The 19,552-nt window shown below is 56.7% G+C and overlaps 1 protein-coding gene across 2 annotated transcripts; it reads right to left on the reverse strand.

Moving 5' to 3' along the window:
* Nucleotides 1–443: 443 nt before the first annotated feature.
* CCNQ (cyclin Q) lies at nucleotides 444–11,917 on the reverse strand. Of its 2 annotated transcripts, none has more exons than XM_059156633.1 (5): nucleotides 11,148–11,917; nucleotides 8,340–8,523; nucleotides 6,684–6,816; nucleotides 4,431–4,658; nucleotides 444–985 (listed from the first exon to the last, which is right to left on the reverse strand). In XM_059156633.1, exons 1-5 carry the CDS (start codon nucleotides 11,854–11,856, stop codon nucleotides 896–898), a joined length of 1,344 nt encoding a protein of 447 aa, XP_059012616.1. In that variant the 5' UTR covers nucleotides 11,857–11,917; the 3' UTR covers nucleotides 444–895. The 2 variants fall into 2 exon arrangements, with proteins under 2 accessions (XP_059012616.1, XP_059012617.1); XM_059156634.1 differs by having other exon boundaries at nucleotides 444–925; nucleotides 11,148–11,908.
* Between the last annotated feature and the right edge of the window lie 7,635 nt (nucleotides 11,918–19,552).

Here is a 19,552-nt window from a genome sequence, read left to right on the forward strand (position 1 = left end):
CCCAAAAGCCAGGTCTTCTGGAAGAACTGCCCTTTGAGTGGGTCAGGAGTGTGGCGTGGCTCTCCATGTTCTCCAGGCTCTCCGTCCAGGCTCCCTGGCGTCACACTTAAGAAAAAACTATCAAGTACTTTCTAGTTACATTTTGGTCAGGTCTGGGTTTGGGGAACCCAAGTGATGCTCCCCAGTCCCTCTCTCCAAAACTGATGCTCGCTCACTGAATGGGACGGGCGCCAAGTTCTGCAGATGTCCCTGTGGCGGAGTGAGGACATGGGGACTCCTTCAGGAACGTCACCAGGATATGAGCACACACTTGGGACACCAGGGCCTCAGAAAGCAGTGGAGGCACAAGGGGCACTTCCATCCAGGGAGAGCACTTCTGGGGAAACCAAGGCTGGAGAGCCCCCAGAGCAGCCTGGGCCACAGAGCAAAGACAGGGCGTCTCCGACGATTTGTATCATCTTTTATTATACAAAATAAAATTCCATCTGTGTTGCACATTCATACTTCCTATAAATCTGGCTTTAAAAAATCCCCAAGCGTACAGTCTCGTCTGTTCTTTGATTTTGCTTCCAATGACGTCACACCTCAACTGCAGTCACCGTCCTCTCAAAGGACAGAAGCAGACACGGATGCCTGGGGGGCCCTTCCCCTGGTGCACCCCGGCCTGCCCGCAGGAGGCACAGTGCCCATCACCGTCTGGACCACAGCTGCCGGGGACAGTCAGCATGAGAATCAGAGTGGCAGCAGGTCATCGCCTTCACCAGCCCGTCTCCAGCAGCACAAAACCAGTCCCCCCAGCTGGTCTTCTGGGGACCAGCCGTCACAGCGACGTGGTGATGCCGTCCCCAGGCAGCCGAGCATCCCGGGCTTCTTTGGGCAGGCCTGGACCAGGGCCTTAGGGGATCTCTGTGTCCATGGTATAAATCTGAATGAGATCAGACACAATGTTATCAATGATTGGCTTGGTAAGGTCGTCACTAAACACCTAGAAAGGAGAAGGAAAACAGGTTCCGATTAGACTCCCTCTGTGAGAAACAAGGTAGGTACCCGCCACTAATCGCCAAACCGCACTGCACAGGGGATGGCACAGAGGCTTGGCGATCAGAGATGACGGCAGCTCTCCATGAAGCCCGTCCGCTGCCAGCCTTGCTGACCACAAAGCAGAGACCACTCCAGATGGAAAAGGCCTCAGGGATCATCTGCCCAGACAGGACAGGGGGCTGGTGACAGAGCTGGGCCAGGGGTTCATTTCCAGAAGTAAACAGGCTAAACCACTGAACTGCACTCCACGCCGGGCCGGCCCTGGAGCACACCTGCACCTGTTCCACAGCCTAGACCAGCCAGGCTCCTGACTGCGTTGCGGAGCTTATAGAATCATCAGGTGAACCCCTACGGGCCCAAACCAAGAGGGGTGGGCAGCTCAGGGAGAACACTACATGTTCCCAAGAAGTTCTGGTCCCTGCCCAGCCCCAGGGAAAGGACCTCTGGCCCCTGGGATGTCCTGCCCCATGAGAGGGTCTCAGTCCCCCTGGGGCGGAGCTGGGCCACACCTCTTAGCTTCACCTCCGGGGAGGGGGCAGGAGGGCAGAGAGGAGCATCCGAGGTCAGCCAAACAGGAGCTCCAGACCCATGGGACCGACCCCACACTCAAGTCCCCTGACAGCACCGCTCAGGAAGGCTTCCCTGGTGGCGGGGCCCGGGGCAGGTTGTCACCCCAGGCCGCAGGAAAAAGGGCCCGGCCCATGCCCCCGCCGGCCAGGGGCCCGGCAGCTCCCGCCTGGTCTGTCCCGGCCCTCGCCCTACGCTCCTTGCATCCTTGCCGACTCCAACTGGGCGCTTCCACTGTCACTGACCACAATGGCCATGACCAGGAGCCGCTGAACGGCTCTTCTGAGTTCTGCGAGCCCTCCTAGTGAAGCATCGAGCCTGCGGGTGCTCTCGGGGACCCCTGATGACACGGGAAATAAAAAGCAAAACAAGGAGATCTTGGTTAGATGCTGTGGCCTCTTGGGCCCAGGGGTTGCTGCCTGGGGAACCAAGGTACCAGTAGGGTCAAGACCTTGGGTCAAGCCAGGGCAAAAACTAGACGTGAGCCCACCCTCCCACAGCCACCAAAGAAATCCGGAGCCCTCCATAAGCTACTGCCACAGGTAGGGAACTGTGGCCCGAAAATCCCAAACCCTGGCCATGAAGATCGGCCCTCCTGCCCCAGACTCTAAGTGGAAAATCAATGCTTCCCAAAATACGGGCTTGGGCTTGCTTGCCAAGGTTCACTCCTTATGTGTTCCTGGGGACCTCAAGCCAAGAAAAGACTTAAAAAGTAGTCCCAGGCCAAAAGGTGGAAGCAATCCGAGAGTCCACCCTGGAGGAATGCAGTCACAGCATGGCCCATTCGTACCATGGAACAGTGCTCAGCCTCAAGAAGGACAGACATTCTGACCCCCGCTCCAGAGTCAGTGCCTCGTCCACCCGGAGGCCCCACACAGCTTGGCACAAAGGCCTGCCCCTCTCACCCTCGAGTACCCGCAGGCTTCTCCTCCCACGGCTCCTGACCAGTAAGGCAAAGCCGCAGCCCCCGGGAGACAAGGGACAACAGAGAGGTGGTTGCTGCAGGGAGTGGCGAGCATGGAGGAAAAGTATCTCCCAACTCAGACATCAGCACCCAGGGCCAGGCGGGCGGGCAGACGCTGTGGCGGGGGCGGGGGGGGGGTGAGGGAGGCGTCATCCAGAGCCATTTCTCATAAGGCAACTGGTCCTTGCACATCACAAGCCCAAAAGGCCCCCCGATTCTGGATGCTCCTGGTGCATATGGCCTTCCCAGTCTTAACAATCACTTGTAAGCCGGTGCCGCCCAGAAAGCAGGCCTACGGTGGCTGCCTGCGGTGGCTGCCTGCGGTGGCTGCCTCCCAGCACCTCACCTGCTGAGGGCAGGGAGTGGGAGGCAGAGGCGGTGAGGGGGTGACCAGGGTCGCTCAGGAGCAGGGGAAAGGAAAGGAGAGCAGAAAGGCAGACACACAGAGGAGAGCCGGACAATGGGAAAGAGGGATGAGATCGCAGATCCAAGCAGCCAAGCTGGCAGGGGCTGCCATGCCCCCAACATGCCCCCGGAGAGCAGGGCCGGGACACTATGGTCACACGATCTGGAAGTCCCCGAGAAACCCCAGCACGGAGCACTACTTTCTGTCTACGCAGACCCCTTTCAACCCCATGCTGTCAGAGCACGTGAGTCTCACCTGAGACCAGGGCCACAGACGTGTCTGCTCAAAGACACACGAGCACCCACTATGTGCCGGGTCTAGACACAGGGTCTCGGGCGGCTGATAAAGCAGACAAGATGCCTGACCTCCTGGCGCTTGCTACCTTGAGTAGCTGCAGGGGTTGGACAGACAGCGAAGGCTAAGAGAACGAACTGCGGGAGGAGCCGGGTCTCCGCAGAGGGCCCGCGGCGGGAGGACACCGGGAAAGGGAGCTCCACCATGGGAGCCACGAGCTGCAGGAAGGGCGGGGGTGCCAGGAGCATACCTAGGAGGGCCCCCCTCTCTTCGGGAAACAGAGGAAACCTTTTAGAAGACTTCTGGCCACTGGTGGCTGGCCGCGGAGGGAGGGCGCCCAAGGAGGAGAAACCCTCAGGGACCGCGGGCCGCGCTCGCAGAGACCCTCCTCCAGGGCCAGGCCAGACTACGAGGTGTTGTTACACGAAAGGATGAGCAAACTAGACTCAGGTCTAGCACGGGGAAGGGAAAACCAAAAATGGTCTCAAAATTCCGCTGTGAGACACTGGGGCCTCCTCAGGGAAGCTCGAGGGCAGCCCTTCCCCCAGACTCGTGCTCTACCAACCGTGCTGGGGGCTCAGCAGGTCTGGGGGAAGCCGGCCCAGCTCGTGACCTTCAGCCTCGCCATCCGCCATCTAGCCACCCACCCGCCGGTCCGTCTTCTGTCACCCATCTGTCTGTCCGCCCCTCCAGCCTTCTGCCGGCTCCCGACCCATCTACCGTCTGTCTGTCTGTCCATGTCGAACCCATCTTTTCAGAGGATCCCCTGTACGTCTTCTGGTGTGAATCCAAGTTTATGAAACCTCAGATCTGGGACAAGCTCCCGCTCAATTCAACAGAAGTGCTTGGCTGAACAGCAGGGGCTGATCCCCACCCTGGGACACTCGGTAAGGTCTGGAGACATCTCTGATGGTCACGACTGGGGCATCTACCGGGCTGCACAGAATGGTGTCGCCATGGAAAACGATCCAGCCCCAGACGTCCATGGTGCCAAGGGGGAGAGCCCCTGCCTTAGACAATCATGACAGGGAGTGTTCAAGCTTCAGTATTGCTAAGCAGCCCGTATCTTCCTTCCTGGACAGTGCCTACAAAGAAACATGGACGAGTCCTCGGGCGAAGGAAAGGGGGACACACCAGCAGACTGAGCGGTCACCTCACCTGCCACCACGGCTTCTCGGCCTCGGCCTCGGCGGGCACCTCCACCCCATAGGCCTGCAGGGCCAGGTGGAGCACTGCCACGGCTATGTGCTGAGCCCGGAACCGGAGGCACAGCCCCCCGTGGTAGCTGTCCCGCAGCAGGGCCCAGGCAGTCACGGAAATGGGGGTCCGCTGCCAGCTGTAACGGTTCAGCCAGTTCTTGAGGGAAATCAGGTAGTGGAGCAGGTACTGCAAAGACACACCAGTCAGCCAATGGGCCTTTGGGGCTCCAGCCCCCAGGACACCTGACTCCTTGCTGGGAGGCACTGTGCCCCCACCCCACCGCCCACCAGCCGCTCTGCCCCTAAGCTGTTTCGATAGGAATAAAACACAAACCAGATCGAGTCGTCTCTCTGTTCAAGCCCTCCAACAGCTCCCTGGGTCCCTTAGAAAAAAAGTCCCAGTGCCTTCCACTGGCCTCCAAGCCCTGCGCCACCCTGCCTTCCCACCACGTTTAAACAGGCCAAGCTCGCTAACCCCTCTGGCCTTGGCATTCATGGCTCCCTCTGCCCGAAATAGTCTCTCCCTCCGGCCCCGGGCCAGGGTGCCCACCCACACTCAACTCCTGGCCCAGCTCCTGGAACTTGCGCGAGCCTCTCGCAATGGCCACCCCTACCACAGTCCCTCTCCGTCACCTGGCCCTGCTCTAGCCGCCGTCAGAAACCATTCTGCGTATCCCCTTGCCCAACTCAACGTAAGCCCCGGAAATAGCGTCCTCGTCTTCCAAAGAGAATGCGGCGCCCGTGTGCCCAGCCTCAGGCCAGGGGCTGCCGGGGGACAGGACGCCTGCTTTCCGGACTAAGACTGGTGACCATGCTTTCCGGGAGTGCTGGGCTGCAGACTCAGAATGGCTTTTCAGCTCAGCTATCTGTCCCCGCTCTGGGAAGAGAGCCGCTTTGCTGAACCACCCGACCTACAAACACGCGGACGAGCCCACTGCACAGGCCTGAACACACACGCATGCGACCCCAGCCTGCCAGGAAGGGGGGGCTCATCGGCTCCCGGAGACCCCGTCCCGACCTGACGTGCGCGGAAGGGCGCTAGGCTCGGGCAACACTGAACCCCACTCCCCCACCCGACAGCCCCCCTGGCAGGTGCTATTCCTCCCCAGACCCGGAGCCCAGCCGGCTCCTGCCTTCCCCTGCATCAGGCGACCGACCAACCGACTGGCCGGAAACACGACTATTTTAAATCTCTACCGGGGTTTCCGGGATTAGAAAGGCCATCTAGAAGGCCGGGGTGAGACTGTAAGGAGCTGTGGTGATGGGAGTTGCTCTGTAGTTCAGCTGTGGCCGCGGATATATGCAGGGGCATATGGAATGAAATTGTGCAAGCGACCACCCAGCCACCCCGAGAGTCCCCAGCAGGGCAATGGGACTGCCCCAGTGCCGACACCCCTGCCGGCACATTGGAGTTCTGCGGAATGTTTCCACCCAGGAAGGCTGCACAGAGTGTCCATTTTGGGCAGGATCTCTGCGCTATTCCCTCCGACTGCCTGCACACCTACAATCACCGCAGTGCAAGTCTCAATTCAAAACAAAATGAAATCCTGTCCCCAACCCATGTCCCAACCCTCTTGTCCCAACCCCTACATCCTGCCCTGCAGGCCACCCTCCCAAGCTGACCACATGGGGGCCTGGAGCCCCCAAAGTGTCACATCCAAGTGCTCCGAGGGTCTCACATATCCCTTCTGCTGCTGTCAGAACCCGTTCTACTGGGGCTTCCGCGCTCCTAGCGGTTAAAAGTGCGCCCGCCTAACTCTGTAACTCTCTGACTCAGCTCTTCTCGTGGGTCTCGAAGCACAGCTGGGCGGCATGTGAGCTCTGAGGCAAGAGGAGCAGCTCTTGGGGACACGAACCCTGGGGCATCACGAAAGCAGCCCTGCTTCCCCGTGGCTCCGCTGAGCACACGATCTGCGTGGGGTCACGGGACCAGCAAGGGCTGCAGAGTAACACGGGTCCCAGCTCGTGGCCTCAGCCAAGTGGGCCAAAAGGCAGAAGCTGAAATGAGAGCTGCTGGAGGAAACCCGGGGAGTGGGGACAGGAGGGGCCGCACAAACCAGTCACAGCACTCAGGCAGGAGCCCCAGTGTCTGGCTGCGACTCTGCTCTTCCTCTCGTGGCCCACATGTTCGGGAGCGTTCGGTGGGGGCAGTCTTGGGATAAGGAACGAAAAGTCTCATAAACGGTTGCCACTCCCCCCCCCCGGCAGGTACCTTGTGCGGGTGCTGGAAGGAGACTTGGAAACGCAGGACCCTCAGCATGAGGAGCTCGCACTGCACTATACTGTCCCGAAGAGCCCAGAAGCGGGAGTCCAGCTCCAGCGGCTCGCCGCCCGGGTGGAAATACCTGCATGGAGAGACAGTGGCGTTCGCGGCGGCTGGGGAGGTGCCCCCAGGGAGGCCCCCAAATCCCCTAGTGTCCAGACCCAAACCCCAGGGCTCTGCTGTGGATGGGGCTGGTTCTACAGACGGGTTTAGAAGTCACTCTGCATCTACGGGCCTAGGACAGAGGACAAAAACAGCAACCAGCAGAGCAAAGAAGCCGGCTTCTAGTTTCAGCCCTCACGGTATCACTCAGCAACATGCCCAGCGTAAAGACGAGCTCTTTGTGACTGCTCCAGGAGAACCGGAGGCTCTAACACCCTGAACTGATCACGCTTCCCGTCACAGTCAGCTGGGATCAGACGCGGGGTTTACCGCCCGGGATGGCTGCGCCCAGGACTCCTACTCTGGGCCCAAGGAAGGTCCTAAAATGTGTCATGGGGTCGCTATACACAGAAGAAGAAATGTAGTTCAGCTTTATGTTCCCAGACTGTCTTTCCTTTGTTCCAGATCCTTCTGTCCATATTTACGCCATATGTATCCCACCTACGCATGATCACCGAGATGTAAGAGAACAGGATTCACACTCAAGTGATCAAAATTCTCTGCCAATGACTCAGCTTTCCTAGTTTCTCGATCCTTCTGCAACTTCCCCACAGAACCCCACCCAGGTGTTCATGTCTGATTAGCGGTCCGGACAATTTCCCCTCTACCAGTCCCCCCCGCCGGGGACCTGGCGATTACAGGTGGGCTCCTCCGGCCCTCCCTTGGTTCCCTCTCCAGTTTCTCTCTTAGGCTTTCATGGTACACTATGAACCTGTCATGCTTAGGGGGCAGAGAGGGCTCTTTCTGTTACCTGTTGATTAAAAGAGAAGCAGCACAGAACAGTTTACTTTCCTAATGATTAGTTTCTAGAAAGGTTACGCCATACTGCTAGTCAGTAACTTTTCACAAACTGCTGGGCCCCCTGGGTCTCAGTGCAGCCTGGTCGGACCCCCATATCCTTCCCCAGTAGGAACACAGCTGCTTGGACCCACGGGGGCTGCCCACAGAGCACCATTCCCACACCAGGCAAGAGATGCTTGTTAGCGATTCTGACTTGGTTTCCCACACCATCGTAATAAAATAATTGCCCAACTGGGTCCACACCCTCCCCTGCCTGGGAAGGTCCTACGGGTCCCACAGAACACAACTGGTTCTATCCATCCTGCCCAAAACTCTAGAAGAATCCTGACACATCTCTCCAATCTCCCTATGTTCTAGCCATGCTCCCCTCCCCAGGACCCCAGCTCCCCTACACTCTTTCGGGCCTTTGAGACATCCCTTAACCCAGCCCCAGCTTCTCGTCCACTCACCCCATTTGTGACACAGGAACGCCGCCTGCCTTTGCTGCCAGCGCTTCTCACCTGGCTCAGGACCACCCTGGTGCTCCCTTCTGAGCTTGACCGCTGTCACTGGAGGTCGGGGCTCAGCGGGACCCTTCTCTGCCCTCCCACTTGGGTGAACACCAGTGAGTCCTCCCACAGGGCCTGGCCCGGAAGCTGTTACCTGTTGGACACATTGATGATGTCCCGAGTGCGCAGGTGCTGTTCCTCCACTTTGCCGGCCAAATAAAGGGAAGACATGGCGACCAAGTAGGGGTCATAGGTGTCCAGGTTGATCTCGCAGAAGAACTTATGGTAAATGGTACAAGCAGTGGCGATGGGAATGGACTGCATCCCTAGCTTGACTCCTACCAAGAGAAAGCAGGTGGGAGAGGAGCTCAGGCCGGGCTCATCCTCTGCCGGAGCAGGGCTGCAGCTGCGGGGTGGGGCCCTGAGGGCGTATAGTCCTGCTCAGACCAGGACCAGACTCAGGACCAGGAGCCCGGAGCCCGGCTGGCCGCGGCTGCTGGGTCTTGCACTGGGTCCTCTATCTGAGAGGTTTCAAGCGAGGCCTCTCTGATTCTATGGGGCTGACAAGCCGCTAGGGTTCGTGCTCCAATGCAGGTCCCCTCCAGCAGCACTGCAGACCCCACAGTTCTGTCAAGCCCTCCCAGTCACACCTGGCATGTCAGCCTCTGCACAACATTCTGGAAAGAACCACACACTGTTGTGTGTCTGTTTCTGCCTCAGAAACCATTTAACCAGAAGTCACCCTCACTCCCACAGCTCACGGAACAAAAATCCTGCCAAGATGACAGCAGGGGAAAGGCCTCTGAGCATCGAACAGACCCCAGGGTTACAACTGACGATTATACTCAGCCCCGGTTTCCTTGCCTGCAGGTTGGAAAGGGCAAGGAAAACAAGCAGGGTGACTGCCAAAGGCAACTGCAGGCAGAGCAGGAAAAAAGCAAAACCTACGGCCCCCAGCAGGTACCAGGCAAGAAGAGCGACACACAGAAAAGGGAACAACTCAAAAACCAGAACACATGGTGGTTTGATTTAGGGGATAAAGCCCACGGCCCAGCCCACCCCATCTCAGCTCTGGACGGCTCCTAGGGAAATCCCTGCACTAGGCAACAGAACCCATATAAATTCACAGTAACCAGGGTTAATAAGAGAAGGTTAAATGACATCCAACAGACTGAAAGAAGGTGGGGGACAACCAACAGTCATTAAGATTACAGTCAATAGGGGCGCCTGGGTGGCCCAGTGGGTTAAAGCCTCTGCTGTCAGCTTAGGTCATGATCCCAGAATCCTGGGATGGAGCATCGGCTCCCTACTCAGCAGGGAGCCTGCTTCCCCCTCTCTCTCTGCCTGCCTCTCTTCCTACTTGTGATCTCTGTCAAATAAATAAATAAAATCTTAAAAAAAAAAAGAAAAAAAAGATTACAGTCAATATCCTCTCCCCACGATGCCTTAGTTCCCTGGGGCTACTGCAGTGAATTACCACAAACGACACGTACTGTTTCTCTTACAGTCCTTATGGTCAGAAGTCTGAAATGGGTCTTACGGGGCTAAATTCAAGGTGTGGGCAGGGTGGGTTCCTTCTGGAGCCTCCAGGGGAGAATGCTTCCTTGCCCTTCCTAGCTTCCAGGCATCCTGCAGTCTTTGCTTGTGGCCCCTGGCCCCCTTGTCAAAGTCAGGGGGAGCATCTTCTAACTCTGCTTCCCTCACTCCACGGCCTTCCACTCTGCCAGTCACTCCTACCTCTAAGGATGTGATAGGTGAGATTATCCTGGGCCCAGTGAATAAACTAGGGTAGTTTCCCCATATCAAGATGCTAATCCCAGCTGCAAAATCTCCTTTGCTGCATGGGAGCATGCAGTCATGGGGTCAGAGAGTCACAGGGTCACAGGTTCGGGGGATTAGGATGAGGCCACCTTTGGAGGACACGTGTTTGGCCCCACACGGAGAGCAGGGGCATACGCAACACATTTTATAAAGAAGTCCTTGGAGAGCGGTACCTGGAGGAGCTTTTAGCACGTCAAGGTTTAAACTTCAGTTACATAGGCAGTTCCTACACGAGACTCTTCAGTCCCGAGACGTCAGATACGGAGTCATAGCTGCACATGACCCTCCAAGCCCTGTTTCATGTAGCAAGTCCTCAAAGGGCAGCAGGCTGCCCTGGTTTACACGGACCCTCCAAGCGGATGCATGGCAGCCTGTGGGAGGCCACGCCATCCTTCTTCGGACCTCGTGCAACTTCCTGGAAATTAAATGTACACATCCCTGGGCTTAATGGTCCTGCATCATTTCCCCCGGACGGCTGACTTGGACTTGAAAGCCGACTCGCCCGAAGCCCGCTGGCACAGACTGTGCACAAAGTAACAAAGATCAAAAGTAACCGGCCGCCCCCGAGCAGATACTATTGCCAGAGAGAGATACAGTGTTTCCACGGGATCCGATTCGCTTCATTGTCTCGCCTTGGAAGCAGGGGCACCCAACACCTCCGTGAACACAGCCTGGAAAGGGTTTTCAGAACCGGAGCGGCACTCCACCTGGGTCCTCGCTGGGACGGGACCTCGCCGACAGGGCCCGTCACGAGCCTCACCAACGGCGGCCCCCGAAAGGCTCCACGAGACCAAGGGCGCAGGGAGACAGATGTGCCTGCAGGCGCGAGGGCGGGGGGGGGGGGGGGGGGACAGCAAGCCGCGGGCGCTGGGATTCGACCACCTGGTCGCTCGCGCCAGCCCCTGTCCACGTCCTCTCCTTGGGCCCGCGCGCCCGTCCGCGAGGTGGCAGTGACCGTGTGTGTCCTCCTCGCAGCTCAAAGCCTGGCACACAGGGCGCGGCGGGCAGCAGGCGCCTGCACCCCTGAGCCGGGCCTCTCCCCGCCCCCACCCTGTCCAGCCGCGCCCGCCGCCCGTCCTGCGCGTCCCCTGCTCCGGGAAGGGGGTTCCCGCAAGGCCGGGCCTCTCCCCAGCGCGGTTACCTGCCTCCATGATGAACCTCGTCACTCGGAAGTGCACCCTCGCCTCGGGTGCCGGCCGCCCCTCGGCACCCCGCGCCGTGCACCCCACTCCGCAACTGTCCAGGCCAACGGCCTCCATGAGGCCCCGCCCCGCGGCCCCGGACCCCCCGCCGGAAGGAAAAGGGGCCCCAGCGCGCGGCCACCGGCTCCGGGGGTCCTCGCGGCGGGCGCGGCCAGCCGCCCAGCCCCGCCGCCCCGCCGCCCCGCCCCAGCCCGCGCCGCCCCGCCTCCCAGCTCCCTGCCGGGGGTTGGCGGGCGGCGGCGGCGGCGGCGGGGGGGGGGGGGGGGGCGGCGAATGACTCCGCGGCTCCGCGCAGGCGCCGGCGCCGGCGCAGACGCGGACGCGGCCGGGCGGCGGCTGGCTGGCGGCCGACCTGCCCCCGAACGGCGCGCGCCCCGCCCTTGAGAACCGCCGGCGCGTCCCTGGGGGGCTTCCGCCCGCCCCCCGAGAGCCGCCGGTCCGGTGCCCCGCGGCCGGAACTGGCTGGGCTGCGTCGCGAGGTCGCGGGCACCCCCACTCGGACGTCGCTCCAGGCTGCTGGCCCAGCGGTGCTTTAGGACTGGGACGGCCGGTGGGGAGTGCCAGGCCCCCGGGCGAGGGGCGCTTGCTTGTGAGCGGTCTGCGACTCCCGGCGGGAGAAATCCCGTGGCTCAGTGCCCGCGTTCGCATCTGCCACGTCTGCAGACAGGTGGACGAGCCCCGGAGGACATGTGCGAAGAGCGAGTGCGTTGTGGGGTCCTGCCTCTGGGATTTTCTTCTGCATCCCTTGGTTATCTGGCTTGTGCTCACCTTCCCAGGCTGACGCACACTAGGAGCTTAAATGAATGAATGTTGTTGAATATCCAGCTCACGATGCCATCGCACGCTTCGTCCGTGCGTTTTCCACAAGCAGGGTATCCCACGTCGGGCATTAGGGATATAGAGCACCAGAGGGACTCCCAAACTAACGACCCAGTCATCCGGGTCATTCCGGTATCATCAGATGGTGGCTATGATTTGAGAGAGCTGGGAACTTTGAGAGGAAAAGGCCACTGCTCCCAAGCTCATCCGCCACGGTGACTGGACCCGGGTGAGGGTCCCGATGGCTCTACCTCCTGACCCACCCGGGACAACCTTGTCTCCTTCCTCCACTCCCCCATCCCTCTCCCAAACCGCCCCCCCCCAAGTCTTTTTCTCTACGCCAGCCATGGTGGTTGGCTTCCTGTGCCCACTGTAACAAAACAAGGAAGCGAGGGACTGAAAACAACAGGAACTCATCCTCCCACAGCTCTGGAGGCCGGAAGTCTAACATCCAAGTGTCCGCAGGGCCACGCTCTCTGCAGGGGACAATGCTTCCTTGCCTGTTCCAGCTGCTGGTGGCCCCAGGTGTTCCTCGGCTCATGGCCATGTCACTGCAGGCCTCTGCTGTCACATGGCCTTCTCTTCTGTGTGTCTCTGAGTCTCCCCTGTTACTTGCCTCTGCATTTAGAGCCAGTGAGGAAATTCAGGGTGATCTCAGCGTGCACCCTTCACTTGATCACATCTGGCAAAGACCCTTCGCTGATCCCAGCTTCCAGGGATCACAACCTAGGGGCCCCGAGTCCGGCCCGGAACACCAGCCACCAGCCAGAGCGAGCCTCCTAAAATGTAAGCCTGACGGGCTCAGTGCTGCCTCCCATCTCCCAGAACCCCTTACACTCAGGAGAAGGCTGAGGCCTTAGCCTAACATGCCAGTTCTCAGGGCGTCACCCTGTCAACTGACAAGCCGCAGGTCCCACCACTGTGCCACTCCTGGCAACAGGAGTGCAACTCCTTGGAAGTTATAACCCCCCGCCTAACGGTCTTCACACAAGCTCTGCCCAGTGAAGGAAATCCTGCCCCAAACCCCTCTCCCCAACTCCCTCTGTCTGAGGCAAGGCCCAGGCACTCTGGGCTGAGTACCTGTGCGTGTGTGGGTGTGTGTGTGCGTGCTTGCCCACATGTACCCATGTGCACATGTGTAAAGGGACTCGGGGCCCCAAGGCCCCTGTGCTGCTAACACCTGTCATGCCTTGAGCACTCTGTCACTGCTGTCCCCCAGCCGAGGCTGAAACCCAGACCACCCAGAGCACCAGCCTAAAGGGGCACACCACACGCACACCCCTCCCCACACTCACAGGCAAATGTACACACACATCAGGCAATCCCCCCCACCACATGCACACACATCCACACGCACAAGTTGTCTCATCCACTCTTCCCTCCGGGCCCTGGCCCAGTGGTCTGCCTGTCACCTCTCCACCCCCTGTGTTTGCGGGTTAAACAGCACAGCTTGAATTCCCCCACACACACCTTTTGTAGTGTGAAGAATCTGGGCTCAGCAAGTAACAGGCGCCCATGAACGTGAGTCAAGGGAATGACTTAATGAACACATTAATTTTTAAAACCCTGGGTCACAGGGCACCCTCCCAGCAAACAGCCTGGACACGGTGGTTGACAAATGAATAATTCACTAGCCACCAGTGGGAGCCAGCAAACCTCTCTCCTCTCCCACCATCAAGCCACACCCACGGCATGGGCCCTCCCTTCCTGTCACCCCTCCCAAAGGTGGCATCCCCACCGCCCCCCCCACCGCCCCCAACCATCCCCTGACCTTGCCCGGGGATTATCTCTAGGCCCTGTACAGAGAAGATGATCAATACAGGAGGGGCGGACAATCCTATCGGAAGAGGATTCTATGGTATTTGCCAAGGTCGCCTTATCTAACCTTTACTGGGCGCCTCCGCACTGAGTCCAGCCTGGCCTCCTCCTCACCTAATGAGCGAGGGAGTGAGCCGGACTCAGGCCGAAGCTCAAAGGATGAAGCAGAGAATGGGGAGGGGCCTTCGGGGTACAGAGGAAAGGCTGCGCCCAGGCAGGGCCACTGGAAAGCCTGACTGCTCTTCAAGGACAGGGGAGGATTTCCAAAGTGCTCACCCTGCCCACCTCCTCCCCAGTGGCCTTCGCCCTAGGGTGGTCATGAGGAGCCCCTTCATCCAAGTCCAGTCCTGTTGCAGGTCCTTGGAACCTGAGAACCTCACTCCACTGTCACTCCTCCTTCCCCACCTCTCCCCAGCTCTCCACAAACACCTTCTGGGCCTCCGATCTCTCCCCACTGGCTGTCCCAACCGCCTCCCTCAGAATCCACCTTCCCATTTCCCCTGCCCTCTGCCCCCCAACCCTTCTCGACTAGACCGCTGTGAAGCCACATGTGTCCTGAACTCCACAGCCTGCTGCCTGCCCGGCCCTTGCCCCCTGCGCCCGGCCCCCGCTGGGTGAACCTGTCCCCCTCCTACACCGCCCTCATCGTAGCCCACTCGGGCTACTAGAGCAAAACACCACAGGCTAGGTGACAGAGAGACAACAGACATCTCTTTCTCAAATGTCAGGAGGCTGGAAATCCAAGATCAGAGTGTCAGCATGGGTAGGCTCTGGTGAGAACCCTCTCACGGTTTGCAGAAAGCAAGTTCTCACTGTGCCTCACGCGGTGGACCGGGCACATGAGCTCTCCGGGGTCTCTCTGACAAGGGTACTGGCTCCATTCCCGAGGCTCCGCCCTCAGGACCTGATCAGGTGGCCCCACCCAAAGCATCAGGGTCACGCCCGGTGAGCTCGGAGGAGGGGCACGTTCAAATTTGGGGTGGGAGGTCAATCCTGTTTCTGAAGAGTGACCACGACATGCTCCTTCCTGCCCCAAGCACCTTCCTCTGGAGGATTCCTCACCCCCACTCTCCTGGCCCCCTGCCTCCTTCGCTGCATGAGTGGGGCTCGGGCCTGGTGCTGGGATGAAGCAGACAGGGTCTCCCTTCTGGAGCCTTGCCCTCCTCCCCCATCCCACATGCTCCAGACAAAGCCACCTTTGTGAAACCAAAGCCTGACTGGGGCCCTGCCTTCGCTGAGCCTGCCAGAGCCACACTACCTGGACAGCGCTCTGTTTACTGGGCGGGTCAGGGCTCCGTCTTACTAAAGAAGGTGGGAGTTGCCGGACCAGTGGAGACACTGTGGGGATTATAGCTTTTGGTTAATCTACTACTACCTGAGATGATTTCCTTTTTCAAAGTTTTGAGTAAAAACAAGCTCAGTAAAGAGAAAGATTGAGCAAGCTCTGAACACCCCCGGGGGCTTGCGTGTGACTGAGGCGGACCTCTGCAGTGTTGCAAGTCGGTGCAAGGGTTGGAAAACCCACCCGGCGCTAGATATGCACGGACAGGCGCTACAAATCCAGAGACAGGATGTAGATCCGTGGGTGCCAGCGGCTGGCTGGGGGCTGGGCAAGTGATGGAAGTGGCTGCTCAAAGGGAAGTGATCAGAATGTTCTGGAACTGGATTGTGGTGAGAGTTGCACAACTCTGTGAACATATTAAAAACCATTGCACTAGACAGTTTCAATGGGTGGGTTTTATGGTGTGTGAATTATATCTCAATAAAGCTGCAATAAAAAAAAAAAAAGGTCATGGACAATTGTGCCATCAAGGACAAACCCCCCATGGGGAGAAGGGATTTCATAAAGAAGAGCCAGAAGACTGGCCAGTAGAGTCAGGGGGCAAAACAGCACTGGTGGAGGGACCACGAGCCGTTTACGTAGCCGGGGAGTTCTTCAGAGCGCTAAGGCTCCACGTGGACAACTCACAAATCCATGGAGCAAAAGCTGAGAAGCCAGCGGGACAGCGACAGCAGGACAGCGACAGCGGGACAGCTGCAGCGAGGCTGGCAACGCTGTGCTAGAGAAAGGCCTGGGCCGTCTGGGTCTCGAGAAGACAGGGAGAACTCCTCAGCTGCGTAAATAGCTCTGCGGGGAAAGCTTGAGCGGACTGCTGGAGATGCGGGACACCCGGTCTAGGGGTGCGGGTGGAGAGCCCCGCTCTAATTCTGCACACTGAAGGCCCTCCTGCCAGACTGGAGGTTGATGGGGACATCCTGACCCACATCCGTCTCATGGGTGGCCTCCCTGACCTGTGGGCCACTTGAAGACAGAAGCAGGGACTACAGTGATGGGCCACAAGCCCGGGGATGCCTGGGGCCACCAGAAGCTAGGAGACGGAGGAGGATCCTCTCCTAGAGCCTCCGGAGGGAGGACAGCCCTCCAGACACCTTGATTTCAGATGTCTGGCCTCCAGAAGCATGAGAGAAGAGCTATCTGTTGTTAAAGCCACCCAGTTTGTGGTCATTTTTTAATGGCAGCTGCAGGAACCTCATGGGGGGGGGGGGTCAGAGAGCGGGTGGTTGAGACGTCCCCTGATGTCTGCTAATAAACTCGAGACTGTGGAGAACAGGGAAGCCACTCATAACCCTGTGGAAGGGAAGAAGGCCTGGGGAGGCATAATTCATCCCAGGGCACGGAGAAATAAAACAGAGGGAAAGAATGCAGATGAAGAAATCCAATCCAAGAAGGTCGGGTGGCTTCTCAAGGTCACCCCGTGCAGGGATGTCCTTCCAAATGTGGGGCTTTTAGCTCCTGGCACAGTGATTATTATTACTCCTCATTATCCCAAATACCCCCCACCAAGGTTGGCAAGTGAAGTCCTCACCAGTTTTGTTGTCTGTGCCAGCCCCTCCTGCCTGCGTACTATGTCATCAGACCCCACACCTCTCGAACTCTAGCCCTCTTGCTGTATTCCCCAGACCCTCTCGGGGTTACTGCGCACAGAGCCTTTCCTGCGGCTGGGATCACCGAGGCTTGCGGCCAGAACCACCGCCTTCCTCACTCTCCACCTGGCTTCCCCACTCCCATATCTTTGGCCATGGGACCAGCACGACCGAGACTTTCAACCATGTGCCCACCATCATTTGGCCAACTCCGTCTCCAGGTTCAAAGTCCACAGGGAGACTCTGATTGGATGAGCCTAGTTAATGAACACTTGCTCTGAAACAGGAAGCCACCTTTGGTCCCCGGGGGGCAGTCCAGTGTATGTACTGGTTCCTGTGGAGGGGACTGTGTGAAACAAATCAGTCCAGGAGCCCAGGGACATCCATTTGGCAGGACCGCTCCACGAGCTCCATGAGCGCCTGAGTCCTTCGCTTCGTGCACCCCTTCCTTAAACCTAGAAGAGGACCCAGCAAAGGACAACTGGAGTCAGTCAGAGATCTTGGGCCTGCTGCGTGCTTACTGGGCAAGGAAGTCAAGTCCTCAGCTCTTGGCAGGCAGTGGATAAAGAAAGTCTTAATGGCTACATGAAGAAGTAGTTGTGGAAATCCCTTATCTACAGATACAGAGGCAGCTACTGAAAGAGTTACACTGTTAAGAAAAGGCAACCAAATGATAACTAAAGAGAAAGAGTGTCTGCTGTGGAGAGGGGGCGATAAAACTCTCTATTCACAGATGACACAATCGTGTATAAAGAAAAGCCAAATAAATCCACAAAAAAAAAAAAAAAAACCTGTCAGAGCTAATAAACAAGTTCAGCAAAATTGCTGAATTCTAGACCAATATACAAAAACTCCCTGTATTTCTGTACACTATGAGGGAACAATCCAGAATGAAATTAACAGTTCTATTTATAATGGCATCAAAAAGAAAAAAATACCCAGGAATAAGCATCACAAAAGAAGGGCAAGTCTTGTACAACCATATACTATTGAAAGACATTAAAGATCTGTGTAAATAAAAACACATCTCTTATTTATGGATCAAAAGACCTATTGTTGGGGCGCCTGGGTGGCTCGGTGGGTTAAGCCGCTGCCTTCGGCTCAGGTCATGATCTCAAGGTCCTGGGATCGAGTCCCGCATTGGGCTCTCTGCTCAGCAGGGAGCCTGCTTCCTTCTCTCTCTCTCTGCCTGCCTCTCAGTGTACTTGTAATTTCTCTCTGTCAAATAAATAAATAAAATCTTAAAAAAAAAAAAAAGACCTATTGTTACAATGACAATACTTTCCAAAATGATCTACAAGTTCCACACTATCCCTATCAAAATTCCAGCTGGCTTTTTCTTTCTTTCTTTTCTTTCTTTTTTTTTTTTTTTTTTGGAGAAATTGACAAGCCAATCCTAAAATTCGTATGGGAATTCAAGGGACCCAGAATAGCTAAGACAATCTTCAAAAAGAACAAAGTGGGAGGACTCACACTTCCTGATTTTAAAACTTACCACAAAGCTACAGGAATCAAGACTGTGCAATACTGGCACGAAGACAGACACACAGATCAATGGAATAGAATTGAGAGCCCAGAAATAAACCCATACTGCTATGGCCAACTGAGTTTCAACAAGACTGGCAAGATAGCTACATGCAAATGAATGAAGTTGGACCACCCCCACCCCCCGGCACCCCACACCATATACAAAAATTAACTCGAAATGGATTGTAAATCTAAATGTAGGAGTTCAAACTTTTTGGAAGCCCCGGTGGCTCAGTCATTAAGCATGTGCCTTCGGTTCAGGTCCTGATCCCAGCGTCCTGGGATGGAGTCCCACGTTGGGCTCCTTGCTCAGCAGGGAGCCTGCTTCTGCCTCTGCCTGCTGTTCTCCCTGCTTGTTCTCTCTCCCTTGCTCGCTCACTCTCTGGCAAATAAATAAATAAAATCTTTAAAAAAAAAAAAAAAAGACAGTTGAAACTATAGAACTCCTTTAAAAAAAAAAAACAAAAACAAAACCTAGGCATAAATCTTCATGACCTTGAATGAGGCAATGGTTTCCTAACTGTGGTACCAATAATACAAGCAACATAGTAAAAAAATAAATTGGAATAAACAGCTCTGTGATGCAAAAGACACCACCGAAAAAGTGAAGAGACGATCCATAAAATGGAAGAACTTAATCTGCAAATCATGTAGCCAATAAGTGACTTGTACCTAGAATATATAAAGAACCATTACAACTCAATAAGAAAAACACAAATTACCCAACTAAAAGGGGCAACAGGTCTGAACAGACACTTCTCTGAAGACCGTCCACCATGTGCCATGAGTTTATGAAAAAATGCTCAGCATCCCTGGACATTAGGGAAATGCAAATCAAAATCACAAGATACTACTTCCTACCCACGAAGGTACCTATAACTACAAGGACTACTGACAAAGAACAACAGGAAGAATAACGAATGTCGTCAAGGACATGGAGAAGTTGGCACCTCGCTCATTGCTGGTGGGAATGTAAATGGTGCCGTCACTACAGATAAGTTTGGCAGGTCCTCAAAAAGTTAAATATAGAGTTATCATATGGCACAGCAATTTCACTCCTAAGTATACACCCAAGAGAAATGAAAGCATATGGCCACACAAAATCTTACCCATGAGTGCTTATAGCAGATTTATTCATGACCGCTAAAAAGTGAAAAGAACCCATATGTCTGTCAATAGATGCTCGAACACGCACAGGGCAGTGCCTCCAGACGGTGGAGTACTATTCGGTCGTGAAAAGGAGAGAAGCATGAAC

Source organism: Mustela lutreola, chromosome X (genome assembly GCF_030435805.1).
Source record: "Mustela lutreola isolate mMusLut2 chromosome X, mMusLut2.pri, whole genome shotgun sequence".
Classification (NCBI taxonomy): Eukaryota; Metazoa; Chordata; class Mammalia; order Carnivora; family Mustelidae; genus Mustela; species Mustela lutreola.

Coding starts and splice junctions, on each gene's coding strand:
- CCNQ (XM_059156633.1), bottom strand. CDS start 11,856: ATGCGAACGCGGGCACTGAGCCACGGGATTTCTCCCGCCGGGAGTCGC. Junction 4,659..6,683: donor CCTTCCAGCACCCGCACAAG/GTACCTGCCGGG, acceptor GTGTCTTTGCAG/TACCTGCTCCACTACCTGAT. Junction 986..4,430: donor CCGAGAAGCCGTGGTGGCAG/GTGAGGTGACCG, acceptor TCTCCTTTCTAG/GTGTTTAGTGACGACCTTAC.